The sequence below is a fragment of the Silurus aristotelis genome (genome assembly GCF_946808225.1).
Source record: "Silurus aristotelis genome assembly, chromosome: 27".
In the NCBI taxonomy this organism is placed as follows: domain Eukaryota; kingdom Metazoa; phylum Chordata; class Actinopteri; order Siluriformes; family Siluridae; genus Silurus; species Silurus aristotelis.
In genome coordinates, this window is record NC_139600.1 from 11,883,357 (window position 1) to 11,911,265 (window position 27,909).

The following is a 27,909-nucleotide window of genomic DNA, read 5'->3' on the forward strand; positions in this document are numbered from 1 at the left end:
GACAGGTGGAAGCAGTGGAGGAGCTTCAACCCTAATTTTAAGAATGCAATAATTTGCAAATCATAAACCCATATTTTATTTACAATAGAACATAGAAAACATATCAAATGTTTAAACCTAGGAACTTTACCATTTTAAGGAAAAGGTTATTTAACATTTTGTAACTTCTTCTTCTTCTTTCGGCTGCTCCCATTAGGGGTCGCCACAGCGGATCATCCGTCTCCATACCACCCTGTCCTCTATATCTGCCTCTTTTACACCAACTACCTGCATGTCTTCCCTCACCACATCCATGAACCTCCTCCTTGGCCTTCCTCTTTTCCTCCTACCTGGTGGCTCCATCTTCAGCATTTTTCTACCAATATAATTCATGTCCCTTCTCTGCACATGTCCAAACCATCTCAATCTCGCCTCCCTCACCTTGTCACCAAAACATCCTACATGTGCTGTCCCTCTAATAAACTCATTTCTAATCTTGTCCATCCTCGTCACTCCCAACGAAAACCTCAACATCTTCAGCTCCGCTACCTCCAGCTCCACCTCCTGTTTTTTACTCAATGCCACTGTCTCTAATCCATACAACATCGCAGGTCTCACCACAGTCCTATAAACTTTCCCTTTCATTCTTGCAGATACTCTTCTATCACAAATCACTCCTGTCACTCTTCTCCACCCACTCCACCCTGCCTGCACTCTTTTCTTTACTTCCCTAACACACTCTCCATTACTTTGCACTGTTGACCCCAGGTACCTGAACTCCTCCACCTTCTCCACCTCTTCTCCCTGCAACCGCATCACTCCACTGCCCTCCCTCTCATTCACACACATGTACTCTGTCTTACTCCTACTGACTTTCATTCCCTTTCTCTCCAGCGCATATCTCCACCTCTCCAGGCTCTTCTCAACCTGCTCTCTACTCTCACCACAAATCACAATATCATCTGCAAACATCATAGTCCAGGGAGACTCCTGTCTGACCTCGTCTGTCAACCTGTCCATCACCACTGCAAACAGGAAAGGGCTCAGGGCCGATCCTTGATGCAGTCCAACCTTCACCCTGAACCAGTCTGTCGTACCTACTGCACACTTTACTGCCGTCACACTGTCCTCATACATGTCCTGCACCACCCTCACATACTTCTCTGACACACCTGACTTCCTCATACAATACCACAACTCCTCTCTCGGCACCTCTGTCGTACGCTTTCTCTAAATCCACAAATACACAATGCAGCTCCTTCTGTCCTTCTCTATACTTCTCCATCAACATCCTCTAAGCAAATAATGCGTCTGTGGTGCTCTTCCTCGGCATGAAACCATACTGTTGCTCACAGATGGTCACCTCTTCTCTCAGCCTGGCTTCCACTACTCTTTCCCATAACTTCATGGTGTGACTGATCAACTTAATTCCCCTGTAGTTACTGCAGGTCTGCACATCTCCCTTATGCTTAAAGATCGGTACCAGCACACTCCTTCTCCATTCCTCAGGCATCCTCTCCCCTTCCAGAATCCTGTTAAACAATCTGGTTAAAAACTACACTGCCATCTCTCCTAAACATCTCCACGCTTCTACCGGTATGTCATCTGGTCCAACCGACTTTCCATTCTTCATCCTCTTAATCGCTGCTCTCACTTCCTCCTTACTAATCCTATCTACATCCTGCTTCACCAACTCCACATCCTCCAACCTTCTCTCTCTCTGATTTTCCTCATTCATCAGCTGCTCAAAATACTCCCTCCATCTTCTCAACACACTCTCCTCACTAGTCAACACATTTCCCTCTCCATCCTTTATTGCTCTAACTTGCAGTACATCCTTTCCAGCTCGGTCCCTCTGCTTGGCCAATCGGTATAAATCCTTTTCTCCTTCCTTAGTGTCCAACCTCTTATACAGTTCCTCATATGCCTTTTCCTTGGCTTTCGCCACATCCCTTTTAACCTGCTGCCGCATCTCCTTGTACTCTTCTCATCACTCTGTCGATCCCACTTCTGTTTTGCCAATCTCTTTCCCCTAATGCTCTCCTGCACTTCCTCATTCCACCACCACGTCTCCTTGTCTTGCTTTCTATTTCCAGATGTCACACCAAGTACTTTTCTAGCTGCCTCCCTCATCACTCCTGCAGTAGTTGCCCAATCATCCGGCACCTCTTCACCACCACCAAGCCCCTGTCTGACCTCTTCCCTGAACCTCACACTACACTCTTCCTCCTTCAGTTTCCACCATCTTATTCTTGTTTCAAACCTTACTTTCCTCCTCTTCTTCTTCGCCTCCAAAACCATCCTACAGACCACCATCCGATGCTGTCTAGCTACACTGTCCCCCGCCAACACCTTACAGTCTCCAATCTCCTTCAGGTTGCATCTCCTACACAGAAGATAATCCACCTGTGTGCACCTTCCTCCACTCTTATACGTCACCCTATGATCCTCCTTCTTCTTAAAATACGTGTTCACCACTGCCATTTCCATCCTTTTAGCAAAATCTACCACCATCTGCCCTTCCACATTCCTCTCCTTAAAACCATACCTACCCATCACCTCCTCATCACCTCTGTTCCCTTCACCTACATGCCCATTAAAGTCTGCCCCAATCACCAATCGTTCTTTCCTAGGTACACCATCTACCACTTCATCTAATTCACTCCAGAATCTTTCTTTCTCCTCCATCTCACAGCCAACTTGTGGAGCATAGGCACTGATGACATTTATCATCATCCCTTCAACTTCCACCTTCACGATCATCACCCTATCAGAAACTCTCTTCACCTCCACTACACTCTTACTGTACTCTTCCTTCAGAATCACCCCTACACCATTTCTCTTTCCATCCACACCATGATAAAACAGTTTAAACCCACCTCCAATGTTCCTGGCCTTACTCCCTTTCCACTTGGTCTCCTGAACACACAACACATCTACCTTTCTCCTCTCCATCATATCAGCTATCTCTCTCCCTTTACCCGTCATAGTACCAACATTTAAAGTACCAACCCGAACCTCTACTCTCCTACACTGCTCCTTTTCCTGCCGTCTCTGTAGACGCCTTCCTCCTCTCCTTCTCCTCCTTCTCCTCCTTCGGCCAACAGTAGCCCAATTTCCACCGGTACCCTGTCGGCTAACGATACCTGTGGCGGTCGTTGTTAACCCGGGCCTCGACCGATCCGGTATGAAATTCTCATTTGTGATCCGCATATTTGATTTGGCACATGTTTTACGCTGGATGCCCTTCCTAACGCAACCCTCCCCATTTACCCAGGCTTGGGACCGGCACTAAGAGTACACTGGCTTGTGCCCCCCTAATGGCTGGGTTATTTAACATTTTGTAACTAATTAGGTTAATTGCCAACAGGTCAGTAAGATGATTGGGTATAAATAGTGTATCTTAGAAATGCAAAATCTCCAGAAACACCTCAAGAAATCATTGACTGTGAACACAGTTTGCCATGTATTCCACAAATGCTGATTAAATCGGGATGCGTGAACATGATTTAGAACTGCTGCCATACACTCTGATCCAAAGCTAAAATAAAATGTACTGCAGCAAACTGTTCTGTGGTCAGACGAATTGGAATTTCTTTCTGGAAATGGACACTACGTCCTCTGGAATAAAGAGGAGTGGAATCATCTGGCTTGTTATCAGTATTCAGTTTAAAAAGCTGCATTTTTGATGGTTTGGGAGTGCATAATTGCCTGTAGGATTGGCAGCTTGGATATTTGGAAATACTCCATCAATGCTGAATGGTATTGCTCCCAAAGCCCAACAGAAAAAAATCTTCTGCCTCACTTATATTAAGGTCTTACATTCTGTGATGTAACAAGGCAACAAGGTAATATGATGCATATAGAAAAATGTAATTTGTGGTGCAAATATACAAAATAAAAGATAAAAAGCAAAACAGTAGAGAATTATAATGTGAACTGAGAACAACCATGAAAAAATCTAAGAAAATCTGTGGAAAGTGTGGATAGTACAGAAAATCCTGGTAGTGTTTGATTTTGTGTTAAATTTGTGGTTTGATCTGAACAAAACTTTTTACTATCCAAGCCAGTATTTAGTGTTGTAGGTGAATGCAGTGATAAAAAGAAATGTTTAGAAACTAATCAGAGGAGTTTGAAAAGAAATTCTGGACATGTTTCAAATTTGCATAAGGAAAGTACTTTATTATGTCTTAGGTAAAGATTATTAAATATATTTTTCTATAATTAACATTCTGATACAAATAACTGTACATGCTTATGGGAAGCACATTAATAATTTGTCATTTTCGCAAACATTTCAAAAAGTCAAAAAGTCAAACCTTTAAATGAAGTAACATAGATAATAGTTTTTTTAAAAGAACGTGTATAGTGGACACATTTATATCAGTAAGAAAACCCTTATTCTGACATGATTGCAGCACTTTAGTGTTATTTACATGCTTCGAGACTACATTCATTTAGACTACATGCATTAGGTATCATAGAAATATTAGAAGCTAAAATATTAATTATCATTAGTACAATTTGTCACTGTATGTCTTTCTTTACCTTTTATACAAAATGCTTTCTTGGTACTGTGATAAGAACTGCAAATAAGGACAGATGTATTTGATGCATTTAAAGCTAATTTCTATTTAAGATTTTGTTCTACTATTGTTTTCACAGACATTTTACCTTTTTAATTAAGGCTACTGAAGAAGAAATGTAATTAGATGAAACCCAGGCTTATGTATATATACAGTAAGTGTATATAAAAAAGTTTGGACACACCTTCTCATTCAAAGAGTTTTCTTTATTTTCATGACTATGAAAATTGTAGAGTCACACTGAAGGCATCAAGGGCTATTTGACCAAGAAGGAGAGTGATGGGGTGCTGCGCCAGGTGACCTGGCCTCCACAGTCACCGGACCTGAACCCAATCGAGATGGTTTAGGGGTGAGCTGGACCGCAGAGTGAAGGCAAAAGGGCCAACAAGTGCCAAACATCTCTCGGGGAACTCCTTCAAGACTGTTGAAAGACCATTTCAGGTGACAACCTCTTGAAGCTCATCAAGAGAATGCCAAGAGTGTGCAAAGCAGTAATCAAAGCAAAAGGTGGCTACTTTGAAGAACCTAGAATATGACATTTTTCAGTTGTTTCACACTTTTTTGTTATGTATATAATTCCATATATAATTCCACATGTGTTAATTCATAGTTTTGATGCCTTCAGTGTGAATCTACAATTTAAAAAAAAAATAAAGAAAACTCTTTGAATGAGAAGGTGTGTCCAAACTGTTGGTCTGTACTGTATATATATATATATATATATATATATATATATATATATATATATATATATATATATATATATATATATATACACATACACACACCGGTATATTTTCTGGGTCTAATAGTTACAACTGCTAAACCAAACCTCACATATGATGATCTTCCATACTGTTAACACACTCATTGTTTCACTCATTAAAAATAATTAACCAATAAACAAATAAATCAGCTAATCTGCCAGCCCTCAAACCAATATTCTGCAAATTTCGAAGACCTATCAAAAAATAATTTGTGCATTTAATACAAACTATTGCACAGTGTTGTTGCCTTTTTTCTTATCTGATGCAAGGCTTCAACTTATATTTATTTACCTATTCAAATAAATGATCCTTTCAATAATATTAAGCCATTTACAGGACATTGTATGCCAAATAAGCTTTATAATATGTCACTCTTATGCCAAGACTGATGCACATCATGTCACACACCTCTTTGTTAAGTTTCTGTTGTTCTTGTCATGTTTATGTGCTGTAATGTAATCATATGAGATCGATGAAGAGAATTAGGAATATCAGCAGTATCTATTAGAACTGCCAGAAGCATTCTTTTAATATTTCTTGATTATTTTTTATTTCTAGTTTCCAGTTTTGTTTCCTTTGTCCAACGGAGCTGAAATATTGGCAAATGGACATAAGTGGATTTCATCTATAGAGAAAAATTACAATTAGTTGTTATGCAATATTTTATTTATAGTGTATAACATATTTCACAGTGACCATACTTTATTTTTTCCTTTTTCATTCTTTTGCAAACATTTCTAGAATTCTGTTTACACTTGTCATTATGGGGTTCTGTGTGTGGATTAATAGGAAAAATTATAATTTAAATGATTGTAGTATCTCTAATTTCTCATACACTACTGGAACTTCAAAAGGGATCAGGTTCAGTGGTTAGCAAAGTAGAGCTTTTTGGCAATAAATACATACGAAAGGTGGGTTACTGCGCACAGAGAAGAAGTCATAAGGAAAATGATCATATACAGTCATGTGAAAAAGAAATAATCTTTTTGAATTATATTTATAATAAGCAGTTCTGCTGTTCTGGAGCATTTAAGTGTGTAATAACAAAAATGCACGGAGAAAAGACTTCAATAAAGATCTCAGAGCAGCAACTGTTGCATACAGAATACAGAACAAAATTACTTTAAGGTATTGCTGCTGAAAATAGTTTTACGTGCTACTTCATGTTTTATACATGGTTTCCATTTCGGCTTGATTTTTGTAAAAACAAATTATGACACGGTGGTATAAAACAGAAAAAATCTCTCAATCACACACCTGTTGAAGAACTTTATCCTTCATGGTTGGGTTCTGGAGATCTTCACTGCTTTTAAACCTTAATTTCAGAAATGCCCTCCTTGTAACAGGCGCCACTAAAAAAGTAAACAATGTTTGTGAAAGTTGTGTTTGTAAACATCTGTCGTAAAACTTATTTTGACCAAAATTACTGAATTTGTGAGTTGATTATAAAGTGTAACCTAGAACCCCAAAGACTTCCACTTCGCAGAGCACAAGATGGCGGTAAAGATTTGGAATGATGACGTTTACATAACGACCCAACATATTGCAGGTGTAACTTACAGGAGCACTAGAAATAATGCTAGAGATAACACCACATCTGCAGAATAGAGAAAAAGAATATGAAAGATTAATATATATATATATATTTGTTTATATAAGTTTGTATACACCTCCTTTAGAGATTTATTTTTATATATTGTAAATGAATACTGAAGACATCCAAATTGTAAAAGATCATGTATGCCATTATGTAGTTAACGAAAGCATGTTAATTTCCCAGGAAAAGTTTCATATTTTTAGTTCTTTAAAGTAGCCATTATTTGCTTTGATGAGAGCTTTGCACACTCTTGGTTTTCTCTTATCCAGCCTAAAGAGGTAGTCACCTGAATTGATTTTCCAATAATCTTTAAATTTTTCCAGAGGTGTTTAATGCTTGTTAGCTGCTTTCTCTCCTATCTCTGGTTCAACTCATCCCAAACCAACTCAATTGGATTAAGACTGGGTGATTGTGGAGGCCAGGCCATTTAATACGCCACTCCATCAATCTCCTTCTTGAACAAATGGCCCTTACATAACAGAGGTGTGCTTGTGGTCATTGTTCTTTTAAAAAACAAATTATGGCCCCACTAAGTGCAAACCAGATGGGATGGCATGTCACTGCAAAATGCTGTGGTAGCTATTCTGGTAAAATGTGTCCTAAGAAGGAACTTATCATTAAGGAACCGTCCATTCACCCTTTATGTCAGCAACATGTGTAGCGAACTTGTGTAGATGATTTATTTTAAGCTGTATTTTAGCAGCAGCGCCCTCTATAGTCACAACATACGATGGTCACAGAATCTGGTGTTACACTGGCAGTGTGCTTTACATATTCTGTGTTGTATTCTGCATTTTTAATTAATACATAATTTCATATGTCTTCTTTAATAGTTTACCTTCAGTATTAATGTACAAAGGTAAAAAAAGTAAGAAAAAAAATGTGTTACTATATCCCTGTATATTTATAGGAATAACATATTCAAATAAGTACATACATAGAGTGCCCAGATCAAATGAGTTAAAAAAGTGTGAAATTAAATGTTTGCTATAATGCATTAGGAAAGTATAAAATAATGAAAAGTATACAAGACTGAAAAAATAATCACACACTAAACTCATGAGTGACAATTTACAGCATTGATTTCTGTCATTTAAAACCATTCTAATACATTAACATATAAATTATAAAGTTATATATATACTGGAGGAAAAATTATTTGATCCCCTTACAAAGAAATAAAGAATCTAGAATTTTTAGTGTTGGGTCTTTTTAACAGAGACAAAACAATAATCCAGAAAAACACATTAAAGAAAGGTTAGAGATGAATTAGTATTTGATCAAGTGAAATCAATATTTGATCTTGTACCAACCAGCAAGAAGTCTGACTCCCACAGATCCAATTTAATCCTGTCCCTTCAGGAAATAATTTCCAATATGGACTTATTATGTGTACAAAAAACACCTGTCACAAAATTATTCTCTTCCATTCAAACCTCTCTACCACCATGGAAAAGACCAAAGAGCTGTCAAAGGATGTCAGAAACAAGATTGTAGACCTGCACAAGGCTGGAATGGGCTACAAGACTATTAGATTGTTGCTTTGGCTCTATGTTTTTGGTCATTGTCATGCTGGAAAACCCATCCATGACCCATGTTCAGTGATCTGGCCAAGAGGTTTTCACCCAAGATTGCAAAGCCCTGTTCATGTGGAAAAGTTTTCCTGTACCCTTAGCCTTCCTGTACCCCATTTTTTGACAGTGGGGATGGTGCTTTTGGGGTCATATTCTGCATTTATTTGCCTCCAAACACTGCGAGTCAACTTGATGCAAGAGAGCTTAATTTTGGTCTCATCTGACCACATTCCTAATCATTCACTGAATCATTCAGGTGTTCATTGGCAAACTTCAGACAGGCCTGTTCATGTGCATTCTTGAGCAGCGGGACCTAGGTGTGTTACCAAAGGTTTTCTTTCTCAACAAGCTTCTTGCTGATGGTCCTGTAGCCCATTCCAGCCTTGTGCAGGTCTACAATCTTGTCCCTGATGTCCTTTGACAGCTCTTTGTTCTTGCCCATTGTGGTGGAGAGATTTGAATAGAAGAGGTTGCTTCTGTAACAGGTGTTGGTACGGGATCAAATGCATATTTCATCTGAGCAAATACAAATTAATATACAACCTTTCTTTTTTCCGGATTTCTTTTTTAATGTACTGTACTATAGAAATTCTAGACTGTTCATTTCTTTGTAAAGGGAAAAACTCAGAGGGGGATCAAATAATTATTTCCTCCACTGTATATACTGTATGTATGTAAGTATGTGTGTATATATATATATAATGTAGTAAGAAAAATGTACCTAGGGTTATTGTTGCCATTGTTGACTATGGAGCTGCCAATGCAAATCTCACCACCAATTATCTCTTGTGTACAGCAGTCACTTCTGCCAGTGATGATTACATTGCTAATGTTATAAATTCCCAACAAATCCACCCTCCACCATGGGTTATACTGAGCATTTGTTGCAGAACAATGGTAGGAATACAAGTGAGTTTCTTTGCTGCCATCAATAACAGAGTAAGGATTGAAGTTGATTTTGTAAAATGAAGACTGTGCTGCTCTTCCATTTAAGGCGACATTGACTGGAGAGGAGACAAGAACATTTAAACAAACAATTAAAACATACACAGTGGGGTCCGAATGTTTGACTTCACTATTTAAAAACTGCTTCTATAATTTTTAAAATTTTTATTTCAGGCAACTATGTTCATTAAAACATTTCTAAAACATATATTTTTCTAACCAATTATTCGGTATGTCCATATTTTCTTTAATGACAATGTGCACCCAAGCTGGCATAGACAAAATCTTTTAGAGTAGGCTCTTTGGTGTCTTGCCTGAACATATGTTTAAGAGGAATTATGCATCAGGAAAATCAGACCTTATGTATAAGATGAAAAATATAGAAAAATCACTTGACAAGCAACAGTTTTGCTAGAAACAGCGCAAAATTGTAAATATTATTTATTCACCATATTTACCATATTCTCCATATTTTTTTTGTTTTAATATATTTTTAAATTAAAAATCCTTTTAATTTTTTAATGATTTAAACAAAAAAAAAAATTCTGAATTACTAGGTGCTCTCAGACTATAGATCCCAGTGTATACTCTATAATCTGTGTGTGTGTTTGTGTGTGTGTGTGTGTGTGTGTGTGTGTGCGTGTGTGTGTGTGTGTGTGCGTGCATGCTATTACCTTGCTGATGTGTGAGTATCCACTGCAATGAGAACATACATATCCCTGTGCAAAAATATATGAGCTAAATATATATAGAAATAGGACTGACATCATAGGAATAATATTTAAGTTCAGTTAAAAAAAAATAATGTTTAAATATTATAACATTTTACAAGATAAATCATTCTTGGATTAAATATACATTGAACAGTTGTTTACCTAAAGTAAGACACATGGTTCTTTGTGTATTCTCCATTTTCTATTCAAATAGAAAGAAACCAAACTTAGATTATTTATGCAATAATACTCAAGTGAGGTAAAGAAAATTCGCATACAATTTTAGAAATTGCTTTATGTAGCAAATATACTGTATAATATGTTCATTTAAATAAGGACCCAGATTAGCGAGATTACTAAACTTACCTTACCATAGATCAGATCGTCACCTTTTTGACAATTGTAAACTCTAAGGTGTCCACTTAAGGTTTTGGTAAATTATTTTCTAATTTGTTTAAAAGGCAAATGCACATTGCGTGTTTTAAATGCAAATAGGTTTACCTTAGAGGACAGTCTGTAAATAAAGTGAAAAAAATATTAAGCAAAAGGTTTACATTTATAGAAATACATAATACAAGGTAGGGCTTTGTCCGATTTATTTTTATATATATTTAATTCTCATTTAGAAAACAAAAAATATAGAAAATAATGGAAATGTATCTACGAAAAATAATTGGTTCCAACAGCAGCATTTGGTTTTAAAACAACAAATCTTGAAACATGTATTACATTATAAGGTCCAATCATCTTAACATAAAAGAAAACAATGGAAAGATTAAGTGGGACATTAAGGTCTAACTCTATCAGGCTTTATCCAGAATGACAATGGATTCATGAATAAATTTATGAAAACTGTCCTGCAAATGTGTTGTGCAAAAGCAAAACATTACAGTACAGTATCAGTCTGCAATATACAGTATCAGAAATTGGACAAATATTGATAACATTTCAACTAGATCTATCAACATGTGCAGATGTTGGGTAAAAATGCTCTTTAAAAAGTTAATGAGACAACAGTATAATATTCATGCAGGATATTATTCATGTGTCAGTAATATTCATTAGCACAAGAAAACAATACATTGCAATTTTTTTTTTTTTTACTCGCTTTTGCTTTAACACTGTGTAAAGTGCCTGAATCCAGTTCCAAAGGTTGTGTCTTTCTTTACAAATTTGTTTATGGAAAAAACAGTATTTTGCATGAATTTTGCATTAGGCTATTCAAAGCTCCTGCAGTACCAGATCTTAAATGTGTTTGCAGGATATAGTGTAAAAAAAAAAACTAAGCTCATTCATGTTGTAGCAGCACAATACATCAAACATGCAGATGAAGAAAAAAAGAAAACAGTTATGATTTACATCACTAATCAGAATGGTGATAAATGTAATTTCAGTAATGTTGATATGGTGTTTGGTGCTATATGTGCTGGTTTTAGAATATTCTTTTAGTAAAAACTTTACTAACCAACTGTTTACGGTTTACTTTATTGAGAAAAGCATTAGCTAGACTTTTTCAACTTAACAAAAAGGCTGTGGTGGTGATCATTCTTTACAACGGTGGTAAGAAGAAATGTATCTTAAAACATGCAATGTGTCAAAACAAATGACAACAAGCAAATTCCTGACTGACAGCCAGGAACAGACGTTTATGGTGTACATGAACTCACTGAAACTGGAAAAGCATGGCCTGATTCAAATAATTTTATTTCGATAATAAAATGTAGATACTAGGGTGAAAAATGTTAACACCATAACATTTTTAAGGACCTTTGCAGGGGAATCCATCCCATGCAAAAGCGCTGTTTTGAGAGTATATTATTAGTATGGTGTTCTTAATAATGTTGCCGGTAAACCTATTTAGATAAGCAAATGTCAGATACTTTGGGTGCTTTGAGCAAACACAAAATATATGCAAAACACTTTTACAGAAGCCTGTGTTTGTGTGTGTTGATGTGTTAAAGAGAGAGAGAGAGGCTGTCACTTGACACACCCTCTTTGCCACATTTATTTAGCCCCCCCCAAAAAAAACCAAAAAAACTTTAAGGTTAAGAAGAGTTTATGCAGTAAGTCTATAGTAAATACTGTTAATTTTATCAGCGTGGTTATTATTGCTTGTTTTTCCAAGTAGTATGTATCTTCTTCACAGCATTACTGCCAAATATATATTGTGGTGTACAGTATGTGCATGATTGTTTCATAATTTCCTGAAAGAAGAAAGTCAGAAAAGTAAAAGATGATGTATGGATGCAGAGGTGTAACAGTATACAAAATTCACGGTTTATTACGTATCTTGGATTTTAAGTCACGGAATAGTTTCATTTCAGTACAGTTAGGGGGGGAGGAAATGCAAAACATAAAAGTGCTTGTCATTTTTTATTAATACAGTTTATTATTATTATTAACATTAGTGATCATCAACAGTTAACAATATTAAAACAATTTTAAATAAAATGCCTACTTGGTTAAATAAAATATAAAATAATATTTTATAATATAAAAAAATAAAACATATACAAATGTGTGTTTTACAGTAAATAATACATTTTCTGGATATATTTTATACTTAACTGTTCTACTTTTTCCAGGATACTTTAACAAATACTTTTAAGAGAAATTCTTGAAGCTGTACATAAAACGGTAAAGAATTCATACTGCTAGCGTTGGTGATGACCAGGTGGCGATTTTATGCATGTGCCAAACAACACACTACAAATCTTATTTCCAGTACAGAGTGAGTAGCCAAAGTGACACTGTGCTAACTCCAGTTTTTTTTTTTTTTTTTTATTTTCAGTTACAGCTGAACTTTTGAGGTGAATGTAAACACAACGCATGGATGAACTTTAAAAATGGTGTGGAGGTGGTCTTTTTTAGGGAGAATCTGACATGAGAACCAAGAGGGGTTACATGTGCACACTAACATTTTACCATCTCTAGACACCCTATTAAGAGTAAGAAGACAGGTGCCCTTGTATTTTTGCTAGCATAGCCTGGTGCAGTCAGCTAGCTTGTTTGCTGTTTTTTAGGTTAGGTACTTAAAAGAAATACAACCTAGAGTAGTCTCTTTTTCTTATGTTCATTTCATGGGCACTGCCAACATACTCTTGTCTGTGTATGTATAGTTTTCCTGTCACCCTTGAAGAGTTGTCTTGTGTCTTCCCTGTTGTGTTCTTTTAATCTGTTTGTCATTCAGTTTTGGACTTGATCATTAGAAGTTATAACAAAAGTAATAACGATACCTCTAGTCCTATTATATTTACCATTTTAATTCTGAGTTCTGAATTAAATTGTTACTGTTCCTGCACTCCCTCTAGCCACTGTAATCAACAATAAACTAAATATGCATTTTAAAAGAACAACTTGAAGATATTGTTTAGACTGTTTTATGATATCACACACAATTCTACTATACATGTTCTTTTACATCTTGCTGACCCTATATAACATATTGTAACTTTTTCCTTTTTTAATAAAATTTTAACAATGCAAACTCCTGCAAACACTGCATTATATACACTGTTTGCAATGAAACTTTGAACAATGACATAACACTGTATACTCAAAGCATCTGTTCTGTGTCTTAAGAACAATACAATATTTAAACAAAGTCTTTCAAGTGTGTCGGTTTCATGACTAGTCTGCCGCGTCTAGTTGTCACGACGCTTTCGCCAGCATCTGAATTGTGTGTTGTGCATGACTCTTGTACTGTCTTTAAATGTCCCTCATCTGTAGGAATCTTCTGATTAGTCTGATCAATATTAGATTTAGTCTGATTACTCTGATCTGATTAGAAATAAACTTGATTTGACTTGATCAAACTTGACACTTGTGTTTAAGTCTGCCCTCTGTAGTCCTCCAGGCACAGTCCTGAGATGTTTCCGATTTCTCCGTACAACAGTTCCATTTTGCAGCTTGACAGTGTATGATCTGTTGTTGGCTATTCTTTCAACCTTTGCCAGCATCCAGTGTGCTCTGTGTTTCATGTCCTACTGAACTCTTACATGTTCTCCCTCCTGCAGAGCTTGAAGATCTTTCGCTTCTCTGTTGTAGTATTAGGCCTGTTTGCGTTGGTCGTCTTTTACAGCATGCTCTGTACAGCTGGCTTAACGAAAGGCTGTTATGTGTCGGCAATAATGTTTCAGTTCTCCTGCTCATGATTCTTTGGGCAGGACTGGCATTAAATCCCTGTGCTCTAGAATAGCCAGGTATGGATCAGTCTTTGCTATTTTTTCCTTTCCCATGAGCTGTTTGGCCAATTTTTCTGCAGACTTGGCTTTGCCGTTGCTTTGCGGGTATGCTGGAGATGATGTCACATGCCTGAATTCCCGAACTGTGCTGAACTGATTGAATTCCTGAGAGCTGTACTGTGGCTCATTATCGGAGATTACTGTGTCCCGTGTCGTGCAAAACTGGCCTTTAACTTGTGTATCAATGTGCTTGAGCTGGTATCAGGGAGACAATCAATTTCCCAGAAGTTGGAGAAATAGTTAACTGTAATGAGATATGCTCTGCTGTTAAATAAAATTAAAGCTATTTCCACTTTTGCCCAAGGCCTCAAAGGAATGTCATGTGCACATATTGTCCCTTTCTGCTGTCGTACATCCACAGTTCTGCAAACAGCACATTTCCCGACGTATGCTCTAATAGCTGCACTCATTCCAGGCTGTTATACACAGTCTCTTGCTCTGCGTAAGCAGCTTTCAATGCCTAGGTGTGACACATGAATTTTATCCATGAACTCTGTTCTCAGCTTTGCTGGTATTAGAGCTTTTTCTCCTTTAAAAATCACTCCATCTTGCACACTGAGCTCTTCTCTTACTTACTCTTCTTAGAGTTTTCTCCTCTAGCCATCCCTGGGCTATCACTTTCTGCAACAACTAAAATGTTTCATCCTTTGAAAATGATCTCTTCACTTTGTAAGCATCACCAGTTTAACTGAAAGATCCACTTCTAGGTTATATTATCCCTCCAACCATCAGTCTCCTTCAAATACATCAGCATACTCCCTATGCATGTCACTCTTGTGTACACTTTTCTTTGTGTCTACCTGTGGTAACAATTTAATCAATTGCCATAATATTTTCATGTTGTATTCTTACCAGATCCATTGCTTGCATGGCCTTGTTTCCTAGCAGAGGCATTGACTCGCTTTCATCCACTACAATAACTTCCAGCCGGTAGAGTTTTTTCTTTCTTGGGTTTCTTATTTTTATTCTGCATTTTCAGGGTGCTTTTATTATTATACATGGCCAGCCTCTATTAAGTCTTTTCCATCACATTATCCGTGTGTAACAGCTGAATAGGATTTACGTTACAACTGGTGTAGTTGAAATCTTGAAAAGTCTTTCTCCTTTCAGCATGGTTGCAAACAGTTGTTTTTCCCACTTGTCCTCCCTCGTTTGTGAATTAAGGCTTAGGATTTACTCAAACAGTTCCTCCTCCATTTCTGCTACACAGTGTATTTTTCTCTTAGTCTCTTTTGTTTTGCATGTGGGTGCAAAATGGTTCAGCCTGCCACATTTTTGGCACTGCTTTCCATAAGCAGGGCAACTCTGTTTTTTTTTTGTTTTTTTTATGCTCATTATGTTTACAGCTAGTTCCAGGAGTTTGCATGCACTTCCTCAGCTTTTTTGTCTCTTAATGTTTATCATATTCTCTTTTGACACTTTTGATGCTCTACATATCCTTACGCATTTCTCAATTGTCAGGTGCGACTTAAAAGACAATCCCTCACCTCTAAGTTCAGTACGCCACAAACAATTCTGTCTCTATTCAGAGAGACTCTAGCCGATTCAAAAATACACGTGTCTTCCAGCACTTTCAAAACAGTGCCGTATTTATCAATCATTTCGCTTGAGTTCTAATTTCTGGACAACGTTTTTTTTTAAAACTCCATGCACGTTGCGTTCTGCTCAAAATTCACTGGCGGCCTCAATCCGGATGCACCCTCCATGATCGGCACTCTTCTTCTTTAATTGCTTTAAAAGGAAACTTAACTCAGTCTCTTTCATTTAAAAAAAAGGAATCTCAGGCACACAGCTTTTTCTAAACTCTTCCCTCTTCCCAATGATGTCACACACATAGAACTTACAGTTCTACCGTACATACAATCATATTATAACATATTGTAACATAGACTGATATATATATATATATATATATTGTATGACAAATTATGCTTATGCAATATTTCCAGGGAGAGTACAGAACTGGATCATAGAATCTAGTCTTGTCTGGGCTTGGGGAAGAGGATTGCGTTGCCATTTTGCCTAATGCAGCGGGGCACCAATGGATGATTTGGCACTTATTAGGAGTAGTAAATAATCTGGCTTCAGAGATTAGAGAATTTCAGAAATCTTTTTGGTTGTTGTTGGTTGTGGATGTGCATGTGTGTGAAGTTCTGTTGTTTTTATACTTTTGTTGGTATTGACACTATACTTACAGTCTGTCACAGGAAGGTATGTGAACCCAAATGCATGTTTTTATTTTAGAATCCAAAAAATTAGACTATCAAAAATAAATACCAAAATCTAAGGAAAAATCTTATACAAAGTCTCTCAGGAAAACCAAAAATCTGGTAACAGCCCACATAATACTAAAACGAACAAGCAAACAAATGGGGACAAAGGGGGCACTTAAACTCAGACCTAACAAGATATATATTAAAATGTAGGCACTAACAAAAGACTCTGAAACACCCTGGCGACATCTTGTGGGAAAAATAGTGAACACAGTAAGAAAAATCATAAAACCAGAAATATAGACAGAAACCGTCTACAGGTTCTGCATAGCACAGCATCACCGGGGGGGGTGACATCACGACCAGGAAGCTATAAAAGCACATGGAGTGAAACCAGCGCCAGCTTCTGAAAAGGGAAGGAAGCGCTTCAGGGATGCCAGCAGTGTGGCATGGAGATGCAGCGTCTCCTTCCCTCAGGGAACTATTGTTACATAAGTAAACTGGAGACGCTCCCCTTCAGGAACTCAAGCTGCGACAACAACGCTCTGACCCTGAAAGGAGCAGATAGACCAGAGGACTCATAAAGGATGAAATAGCAACCGTAATCCATCTGCTGAGCGTCTGCTTGTTCGCAGGGAAACCTCCCCTCGGAGGGCCATAGCAGATGAACAGCTGCTCCGACTTCCTAAACAGTTCCATTCTGTGGACGTATATACAGTACAGACCAAAAGTTTGGACACACCTTCTCATTCAAAGAGTTTTCTTTATTTTCATGACTATGAAAATTGTAGAGTCACACTGAAGGCATCAAGGGCTATTTGACCAAGAAGGAGAGTGATGGGGTGCCAGATGACCTGGCCTCCACAGTCACCGGACCTGAACCCAATCGAGATGGTTTAGGGGTGAGCTGGACCGCAGAGTGAAGGCAAAAGGGCCAACAAGTGCCAAGCATCTCTCAGGGAACTCCTTCAAGACTGTTGGAAGACCATTTCAGGTGACTACCTCTTGAAGCTCATCAAGAGAATGCCAAGAGTGTACAAAGCAGTAATCAAAGCAAAAGGTGGCATTTTGAAAGGTGGCATAAATGACATTTTTGGGTTGTTTCACACTTTTGTTATATATATAATTCCATATATAATTCCACATGTGTTAATTCATAGTTTTGATGCCTTCAGTGTGAATCTACAATTTTTATAGTCATGAAAATAAAGAAAACTCTTTGAATGAGAAGGTGTGTCCAAACTTTTGGTCTGTACTGTATATATCCAATGCTCGCAGTGGGTGCAGTCGGTTAAGCTTCTCCTGGTCTGGGGACTGAAAAGGTGGAAAGAAGAATGCCTGGAGCATTAAAGGTCATGGGATGACTGAGGGTACCTTGGGAACATACACTGATTTAGGGTTGAGGAAGGCACTGCAGCCACTCATGACCGCCCCCACCTCGTGAGAGGTTAAAGCGACATGGAACTTCCAGCATGGACACAGGAACTCAGGATCTCTTCACAGATCCAAGGCACATAGGGCTTGCTGCGTGACCTGGATCGTGCAGAGTGAATTGCCTTCCTGGGAGAATCCACAGGACCTGAGCCACCACTGAATGGGTCTCATGTGCAGGAGGCAAAGTGGAACCACATTGGACACTGCTGCCATCAACACCAGCAGTCTTGGGAACTGCTTTACAGTGAGTGACTGGCCTTTTTTCACTCTCCTGGTGGCTGTTAGGATGAACGAGATTCGAACAGGAGACAACTGCGCCTGCATGAGGGTCGAATCCTACACTACGCCTAAGTAAGTGGTTCTCTGTAATGAAGAAAGCACACTCTTTTTGGCGTTCAGCCATTACCCCAACTCCTTCATATGAGCGAGAACGAATCTCGATGCCAGACCGCCAATTGCTCCGATTGAGCCAATATCAACCAATCGTCGATATAATTTAGAATAATGGTACCCAAACTTTTTTGCGCCACGGACTGGTTTAATGTTAGACATGATTCTCACAGACCGCCCTTTAAGGTGTGGCGGATAAATACAACAAAATAAAATGATACGACCGGCATAAAAACTGGTATTTTCTAAATATAATAATAATCGTGAATCCACGGTGTTGTTTTTTGTTTATTTTGCTAGTTTGAGGGTTTCAATATAGCGGTAATGTATTATGTGTTAGCGGCCAGAGCCCCTTTAAGAAGTTAGAGGGTGTAGGTAAGACATGTGACTGAAGCATCTTGACATGCATCAAGAGTCAGTCATAGACAGATGTGTTGGAGAGAACCCGGTAATTAAAAAAAAAAAAAGCATTGTTCAGAATCAGATAATAAATAAAACGGAAATAATGTAAGTTATGTATTCTTTCTGTGCGGCCCTGTACCAATTAAGCCATGGACCGGTGCCGGTCTGCGGCCTGGGGGTTGGGGACCACTGATTTAGAACATGACACCCTGAAGCCCAAGAGGTATCATAGCCGCTTCAACACACTTTGTTAAGTTGGTGCGAGGTGAGAGGGCAAGTCCAAACGGAAGGACCCAATATTGGTAAGCTTTGGCCCCGAAAGCGAACATCAGGAACTTCCTTTGAGATGGAAGGATGGATAAATGAAAGTACGCATCCTTCAGATCTATCGTGGCAAACCAGTCCTCGGACCTGATTTAAAACATGACCTGGTTCAGGGTCAGCATCCTGAACCTGAGTCTTAAAAGTAAGCAGTTCAGTGACGTGAATCCAAAATAGGACTCAACCCTCCCTCCTTTTTGGGAACAATGAGTACAGGACAACGTGGAAGCGTTCCCAAAGCATTGTTGACGCAGCTCAAGTTCCTGAAGGGGAACTCCAGATCCTGATATTAGATTCCTAAATTCCGTTCAAACCAGATAGTTAAAAATTTTTGTTAATTATTTTAGGGCCAAACAAGTGAAGTTATTATTAAACCATTATTCACCAGTTTTTTTAAATGTTTATTTTATGTTAATGGAGCAGGTTCCCTGGTGGTCTAGTGGTTAGAATGCGGCCCTCTCACCGCTGCGGCCCGGGTGCGATCCCCGGTCAGGGAACCGACCCCAGCCATTAGGGTTGCACAAGCCTTAGTGCCAGTCCCAAGCCCGAATAAATGGGGAGGGTTGCGTTAGGAAGGGCATCCAGCGTAAAACATGTGCCAAATCAAACATGCGGATGGTCCGCTGTGGCGACCCCTAACGGGAGAAGCCGAAAGAAAGTTTATTTCATGTTAATTGAGCAGTCAATTTTGATATTTAATTCAAAATTGTTGTTGTTTTAAACAGATCTATTTATGTATTTTATCTAAAATAATTATTTCCAAATGAAATAATTATGTTTGTGTTAATTATTAATTATCAAGTATTAGTGTAGGAGGGTAAGAGCTTAAATAAATCCATTAAATTTATTGCTTTCTTTTAACCAAAGAAAGAAATAGGTGCAGCTGTAAGTTTAAGTCTGTTTCCACTAGATGGCGCTTGTGCACTTAAATGCTCGCTTATTTCGGTAACCTTTTATAGTTTAATCGATAATTTATTATTCTATTATTTTATAAGGTTAATTGAGATTTCCATACTCAGTTGTTGTTTACATGAGCAAGAATGATTCTTTTTCAAGAGTTTTTGGTTATGTTTTATTTTATTCCCATCATGCCATCATTTATTTCATCAGCATGAAGAGATGGAACGATGCTATCATCAAAAGATTTAATGTATTTCATTTTGCGATTATAAGCCATTTTATCAAGAGACTTCAAGATATGATGTCAGATTAGTAAACAGCATACTCTGATCCAAAGAGGCTGGTGGTACAGAACAAAGTTTAGCGTAAAATGGCAGACCCTGATAGTAGAAACCAGTCTGTATAATAGCCTCTCATATATCTTTTATTTTTTTTTTCGTATGATAAAGCATTAACCTACTTTGATGACATGGCAAACTGTGTCTACAGACAATTCTGGATGTGTTTCTGATCCCATGTGGTGATCTTCATTACTGAATCAAACCGGTTTGATGTTTATCAGGAACAAAATGGTGAATTGGGGACATCTGCTGTTCATAAGCCTTTCATCAAATTTAAGAGGAAAAAAGCAGAATGTTTTCTTGCTTTAGTTTCTTTCAGGAAATTTGTCCCAGACTTAGACAAGTAACACTGTGCACAAGAAATACAGAGACATACACCTTTTACTAATTGTACTAATTCCCAATAATTGCAAGAGAAGCCAGAAAGCTGATCCTCATGTTGTCACAACGTACCTGGAAAGTTGACAATATGTTTTTTTTGCTCCTCATTCTACCTGCAGCTTCTGGAATGAAGCCCCCAAAGATTTGGCCGTAGTAATAAAAATTCTAGACTCTAGAATTGTCTATGCCCTGGACAGTTTCTCTTTCACCAGATATTTACTGTTACCAACATAATTTCATACTAAGATGCTCCTTTTTTTCTGATAGCGCTGATAGCAGGGACATAGAATAGATATTTTATGTATTTTTATGTAATTGACCATTTGATCTACTTATTTAACGGCTGCACACAACATGTACAACCTAAGCTATTGATAGAGACATCATGCTTCATAGAGCCATCCGATTCATGTTAGATTGGGTTTTGAAAATAATAATATGAATTGCTCATTTATGGAAGAGGAATCCCCTGAACAAGCCCAATAAGGAGGTGTGAAAAGCAGTGAGGTGTAAAATTATATAAAAATGCATACAAATGAAATATCTCAAATAAATTGTAATAAATACACATTGTTTGCCTGAAGGAGAACTATCAGTCTAAAATTCACAAGCCAATAAGTGTTTAAGGTGGAAGAAACGTTTACTGTAAATGCATTTTAGTTCCTCCTTTTCCCTGATCGAAGCACTTTCTGTATTTTAAGCAAGCTTTTAAACATACCCAAATTCAAGAAGACGATTGTTTGGTTAACATTGCATCAATTGTTATGTAGCATTTATGTTCATTTACGATTTATCATGTTGCAGTGTCATTTTACTGTAGTGCAAAGCAGCACTTTAAATTAATGATTTAAATTAATGAAAAAAAGTGATTAAATCTGTAAAGGTACGATTGTAAATCTGACTGTAAATCTGTAAAAAGCAGTTTTTTTTTCAATTATGATTACACAGAATTTCTAACATTTTCCGCAAGGCTACTGAATATATCTACCAAATAATATGTCCGAGAAATGTAAGTGGCCTAGTGATTTCATAAAATCTAATATTGACTTATTCAATCCTAGTTTAAGATAAAGAACATTTTAAAGACATCCATCACATAGTATATAACAATATTCTTTCATAGAGTTATTTTAAAAGAAAAATTTGTACTTCTAACACCGATGTTAGCTACTGTGTATTTCTATATACTACACCCAGATCTTACACATTTGATAATCTTACATAATTGAAAACAATGAATTAATAAATAGGTAGTATTTAACTTGATGTTCTGCCAAATTATATGATCTGCTACGCAGGATTTTACGGCAGGATTCATGACACAAGACTTTTAACTTCGTCTGTATTATAGACAGGGACTATGCTTCTCACAAGCCACTACACCAAGACACTGGAACTGGGCAGCTATCAACTGATCTTCTGCTGTGAGAGCAAAATGCAAATACAACTCTGCAGGGAAGTCATGTCATATAATACGAGGAAAAGCAGAAGCAAATTCAAGTGCAGAACATTTTTTGAATGTCTAAACATAAAACACAAGCACTATAAACAAAATAGAACATAACTAGAAACATGAACATGGAAAATCAAAACTAAGCGTGACTAAAACTGACAAGATGACAAGAAAATCAACTGTGGAAACGAGTGTTAACATAAGTCACAATAAAAACTAGTTTGTCTTGTTGTATTAAAAGAAACCAGGATGTCCTATAATTTAAAAAAATACCCTTTACACTAGCACTTTCACATTATTCAATATGTTACTATAGTAGGAGGAAAAGAGGAAGACCAAGGAGGAGGTTCATGGATGTGGTGAGGGAAGACATGCAGGTGGTTGGGATGAAAGAGGCAGATGTAGAGGACAGGGGGGTATGGAGACGGACGATCCGCTGTGGCGACCCCTAATGGGAGCAGCCGAAAGAAGAAGAAGAAGAAGAAGAAGAAGAAAACTATAACAGCATGCCCCTGCTTTGTCTTTTTATGTGTGAATGTTTTTTTTGTTTTTTTTTTAAGTCAATAGAAAATGTTACTCTAGACTAAATTGTTCAGAGCCACTGTAATAAGTGGGGGAAAATGAGCCTACAATAAGCTATACCACTAAACACAAATGTTCTTTGTCTAACTAGAAATATCTGAGGATCTGCTTCACAGTATTATATGAAAGAAATTTAAAAAAACGTTTTGCTGCAGGTGTTTTTTTTTTTTTAAATCATTGCAGGAAAATAGTTTTGGCTCATTGTTGGTTAATGTTGTAATAAGTATTGTAATTTTGGTTTCCCAGCACAGAATGAGCTGTGCTTTCCTATTCTACTTTTTCTTTTCCTTTTTCTGCCTTAAAACAAAATATGCAATCAAAATTACAAGTCATATGTTACTAAACTTGGTCAATAACCAGTAATCTCTTCCTGTACACAGGAAGGTGAGATGTGTCTGACTGGCCTAATGGGGGCACTACACTCTATGGTCCTTTTCTCCTGAACTGTGAGTCCTACAGATGTCCTACTTTTTATCCTGACTTCTCGAACACTACTATCATTCTGCCCCCTTTATAAAATCTGTTTATTTATCAGCAAATTTTCACAATTAACAAACCCACTTTCGCTAATTGGTTTAAGGATTTTGGATCTTTACAAGTGCTGTGCTATACAGCCGAATGTGATCCTTTATAATTATTTTGACATTTAGAAACATTGGCACCTTATTCATAGTGGCTAGTGTTAAGAACTAATAACCCTTTCATTATGATTTATTTTTATTATTATTAGTCACAGTCATAGTAGAAGCAGAAATGATAGAAGACACTAAGTTTCAGTATCCAGCACTGGCTCCTTTGTCCAACGAAGTTGAAATATTGGTGATTGGACATTGGCAGATTTAATCTATGGAGAAAAAAGTAGTATTACTGTATGTGCTATGCAAGACATTAACAACATATACAATTAATACACCAATGAACAAATATTTAATTTAGGTGCTTAACCATCCTCAACAAAGCAATGACACTTAAATAGGGGAGAATGCATATCTCTATATATGGTTGGGTCACAGCTAAGTTGAGAAGTAGTCCAGCCAACCATGAGTTTCTTTCTACTAATAGAGAATGAAAACAAGGTATGCAGTGCAACAGATGGATTATAATCAGTAATGTCCAATGAATGTAGCGAGAAGCTGAAACACTGACAATGAGCGTACATTCACACAAATACAAACCTTTTGAAGAATGCTGTCCCTTATGGTAGCGTTGTGGAGATCCTCAATGCTGTTGAGTTTTAATTTCAGAAATGCTTTCTTGAAAACGGGCACAACTAAATCAATATAAAAGGGTTGATATTTAGCAACTGCTGTGAAACATTTTAAATTCAGATGGATATGAAGTTATAATACAAAAGTGTAACCTTCAAAGACTTTCACTTCACAAAGTGAGAGAATTTGGCTTATATTGGGAATTATCACATTCACGTAACGACCAATCATATTACAGGTGTAGTTTACAGAGGCCCCAGCAGGGATGCTAGTGATAACAACACATCTGGAGAGAGAGAGAGAGAGAGAGAGAGAGAGAGAGAGAGAGAGAGAGAGAGAGAGAGAGAGTTATAAAAGTAACATTTATCTCCCACCACATTCAGTTTTTACCCCTGAAACTATTAAGACAAAATATAACCCTAAAGATATTCTAATGACAAAAATTTTAACCATATTGGTCCCAAATAAACGCTTCATATTGTGTAACTTTTTAGTATAAGTAAAGAATCTCTCTTGACTGGTGGAAAATAATAATTTCTATGTTGTTACCAGCATTGTGGTATAAAGTTCTTTCATTCATTGATATCATTCATTGAAGTCAAAATTACATGAATTTTGTTATTTGTTTTGTTTGTTTTTGTTGCCAAGTCAAATTTAAAATCAGCAAAATTACATTTGTGATTTGATTTAATGTACTAATTGATTGTAATTTGAAATATTTTGTAATATAGTCATTGAATCAATTATTTAAATATAAAATGTACTTCTATCTTAATGTATACTGTTTGCTCAAGGGGTGCCCTATGGCAAAGCCTGTGTTTGGACCCCAGCTCTTTTAAAAAGATTTTGCAGTAAGTATATTCTTCAAGTTGTATTCAAAGAAGTCTTACCAAATGACAAAGTCATATAGCCAACAATTATTAAAAACTCCCCTATACATTTATCATACCAAATTTTTTTGAGTTGTTAAAAAAAATATTTACCTGGGGTTATCGTTGCCGTTGTTGACTATGGAGTTGCCGATGTGAATCTCAGCACCATTTATCCTATCTGGACAGCAGTCGCCTCTGTTAGTGATGATTACATTGCCAATGCCATACACAGCCAACAAATCCACCCTCCACCATGGGTTATTCTCCATATCTGTGTGTGAACATGATCCGGCACTCATGTTGGATATAGTGTTTCCATCGATAGCAAGTTGAGGATAGAATTTGTTGAACATTGATGATTGTGCTGCTATTCCTCCTAAGGCCAAATTGACTAGATGGGAGAAGAGACATTGTATTATGTGTACTGTCTAAACCACTAGTAAAACATATACCTTTTTGCTTTTTAAATGTAAAAACTTAAGTGGAGACAGAATATCTGAAATATTCTGAGTTTGGCTTTTAGCATTTTGCTTAATTTAAAGACAATATTTATTTGATCAAATTCAGTTAAAATTTTTTTCGATTAAATCTAATATAGTCAAATGAACACTAATTAAAAAAGGGAAAATCTGACCTACAGTATTTTACAATACTTTTAACTTGGTTAATTTTTTTTTCATTTAGAGCCAGGAAAAACTATTATTTACTGAAAAGTTCTTACAGTTCTAGTCTTAGTCTTACAGTTCTAGTAAAAAAAAAAAAGATATTCATTCTTTCTCAAAAAAAAAAAGAATTACATTTTGACAATTTTTTTTAACGTTCATTTTAAATCAATTGACTGCTTGGTTAAAAAATATATAAATAAAATTTTTTTTTACTTATTTCAGTATACTGAAATGTCTTTATTTCTTCCGTCTTTCAATCATTCACTTCCTCAATATGCAGAATTAACAGTATTTTCTCCTTTCAAAAAAATTTCTTGAAGCTGGGCTTAAAATGCAAAAAAAAAAACATATTGCGGGACCTAAAATTGGAAGAGGCCACGATTTCACTCGTGCAAAAGAACTACAGAACTTATTTCGGCGCACTAATAATCGTGTTTCCAGTACAGAGTAGCCACAGTAACACAACGATAACTGTAGTTTCTTTTATACCCTTAGCTATGTTGTTTATGTATTCAAGTAATAAAATAATAAAAATAATTTTAAACAAATGTGCTCAATGTGCGAGGCAGAAACTGAACATAATTTGTCTGAAATGTTTGGCTTTGTTGTTGTTTGGCTTTATATATATATATATATATATATATGAGTTTCCTTTTTTTTTTTGCATATATATTTACCTTGCTGGTTGCTGAGAATCCACTGCACTGAGAAAATGCAAAACCCTGAAAAATAATTCTAAAATCATACATTTATATAAAAAAAACAAATCTATAAAATATTTGTAATTTTGAACTGTTATTATACTTTAAATAATATATTAAAACAATGTTTGTGTATTGCATGAAATATTAACTAGTTTTTTTCTAACTATAATTGAAATCAGTTTTATACTTAAAAGTGGTATTTACCTGAAAAAAGTACCATGGGTTGCAGTGAATTCTTCATTTTCTGCCCAAATAGAAAGTTTACTTTAGATGATTAACAATATTATCCTTACAAAATAAAGAAAAACACCTATCTGAAAAAAATATGTGGAATTCACCTTTTTTAATGTGCACTTTAAATTATATATTTTATATAGCAAATATAGAATGTATTAAGCCAAATAAGTCACAGTTAAGAGATTTCTTACCTTGTTTGAGAAAGTCATCTTTTTGACCCTTGTAAACTGTGTGCTGTGAACTTGAAGTTTTGCTAAATTATTTTGTAGTTCATTTAAAAGGCAAATGCAGTGTCTGTTTGACTAATGCAAATAGGTTTACCTCAGACGACAGTCTATTACGTAGTCAATGAAAAACAAATAATTAATAATAAAAATAATAATAATTCTTCATTCAGCATGACATTTGGGCCATCTATATCTGATTCACAAAAGCTGTTAATACAAATATGTTACAAATTATCTAAAATTAATTAAAACTAAAACACCATTCATAACTAAATTACCATTTCATTCTCTTTGGTCTGTCGTTTCTCCTTCAAGAGATGAACACTGTTTTATCCACTATCCTGGTTAAAGAAAATGTTTTTTATTTATAGCAATAATTTCTCTATGTGAACTGTCAAAATGCACTTAATTTTTTTTTATAGAAATTAATTTTTTCCTCAAAAATATTAATTAGATAACAGGATAACATTTAATTTTACCAAACTAATTTAAATTTTATTAAATGATAACACAAGTGAACACAACATGCAGTTTTTTAATTAATGTTTTTATTTATGAGGGAAAACTAAATCCAAAACTATATGGCCCTGTGTGAAAAAGTGTTCACACCGGAGTTAAATTTCTCCAGCTACACCCAGGCCTGATTACTGACACACCTGTTCACAATCAAGAAATGTCTTAAATAGGACATCCCTAACAAAGTGAAGTAGACCAAAAGATCCTTAAAAGCTAGACATCATGCAGAGATCCAAAGATATTCAGAAACAAATAAGAAAAAAAGTAATTGAAATCTATCAGCCTGGAAAAGGTTATAAAGCCTTTTCTAAAGCTTTGGGACTCCAGCCAACCACAGTGAGAGACATTATTCACAAATGGCAGTAACACTGGGCAACAATGGAGAACCTTCCCAAGAGTGGCCGGCCAACCAAAATTATCCCAAGAGCACAGCGACGACTCATCCTAGGGTTCAACATCCAAAGAACTGCAGGCCTCACTTGCCTCAGTTAAGGTCAGTGTTCATGAAAAAGAGAGACTGGGCAAAAAATGGTCTGCATGGCAGATTTCCAAGAAAAACCGCTGCTGAGCAAAAAGAACATAAAGGCTCGTCTCAGTTTTGCCAGAAAACATCTTGATCATCCCCAAGACTTTTGGGAAATTACTCTGTGGAATGATG

General features: G+C 36.5%; 1 protein-coding gene across 1 annotated transcript; it reads right to left on the reverse strand.

The window, feature by feature from the left end:
- Positions 1-5,386: 5,386 nt before the first annotated feature.
- Positions 5,387-26,767, reverse strand: LOC310721561 (uncharacterized protein). The gene is made up of 14 exons (XM_083533345.1): positions 26,700-26,767; positions 26,476-26,515; positions 26,245-26,289; positions 25,014-25,293; positions 24,183-24,316; positions 23,998-24,092; positions 23,610-23,666; positions 14,331-14,600; positions 10,324-10,363; positions 10,123-10,167; positions 9,225-9,507; positions 6,790-6,929; positions 6,590-6,684; positions 5,387-5,957 (listed from the first exon to the last, which is right to left on the reverse strand). Exons 1-14 carry the CDS (start codon positions 26,715-26,717, stop codon positions 5,874-5,876), a joined length of 1,626 nt encoding a protein of 541 aa, XP_083389471.1. The 5' UTR covers positions 26,718-26,767; the 3' UTR covers positions 5,387-5,873.
- Positions 26,768-27,909: the final 1,142 nt, after the last annotated feature.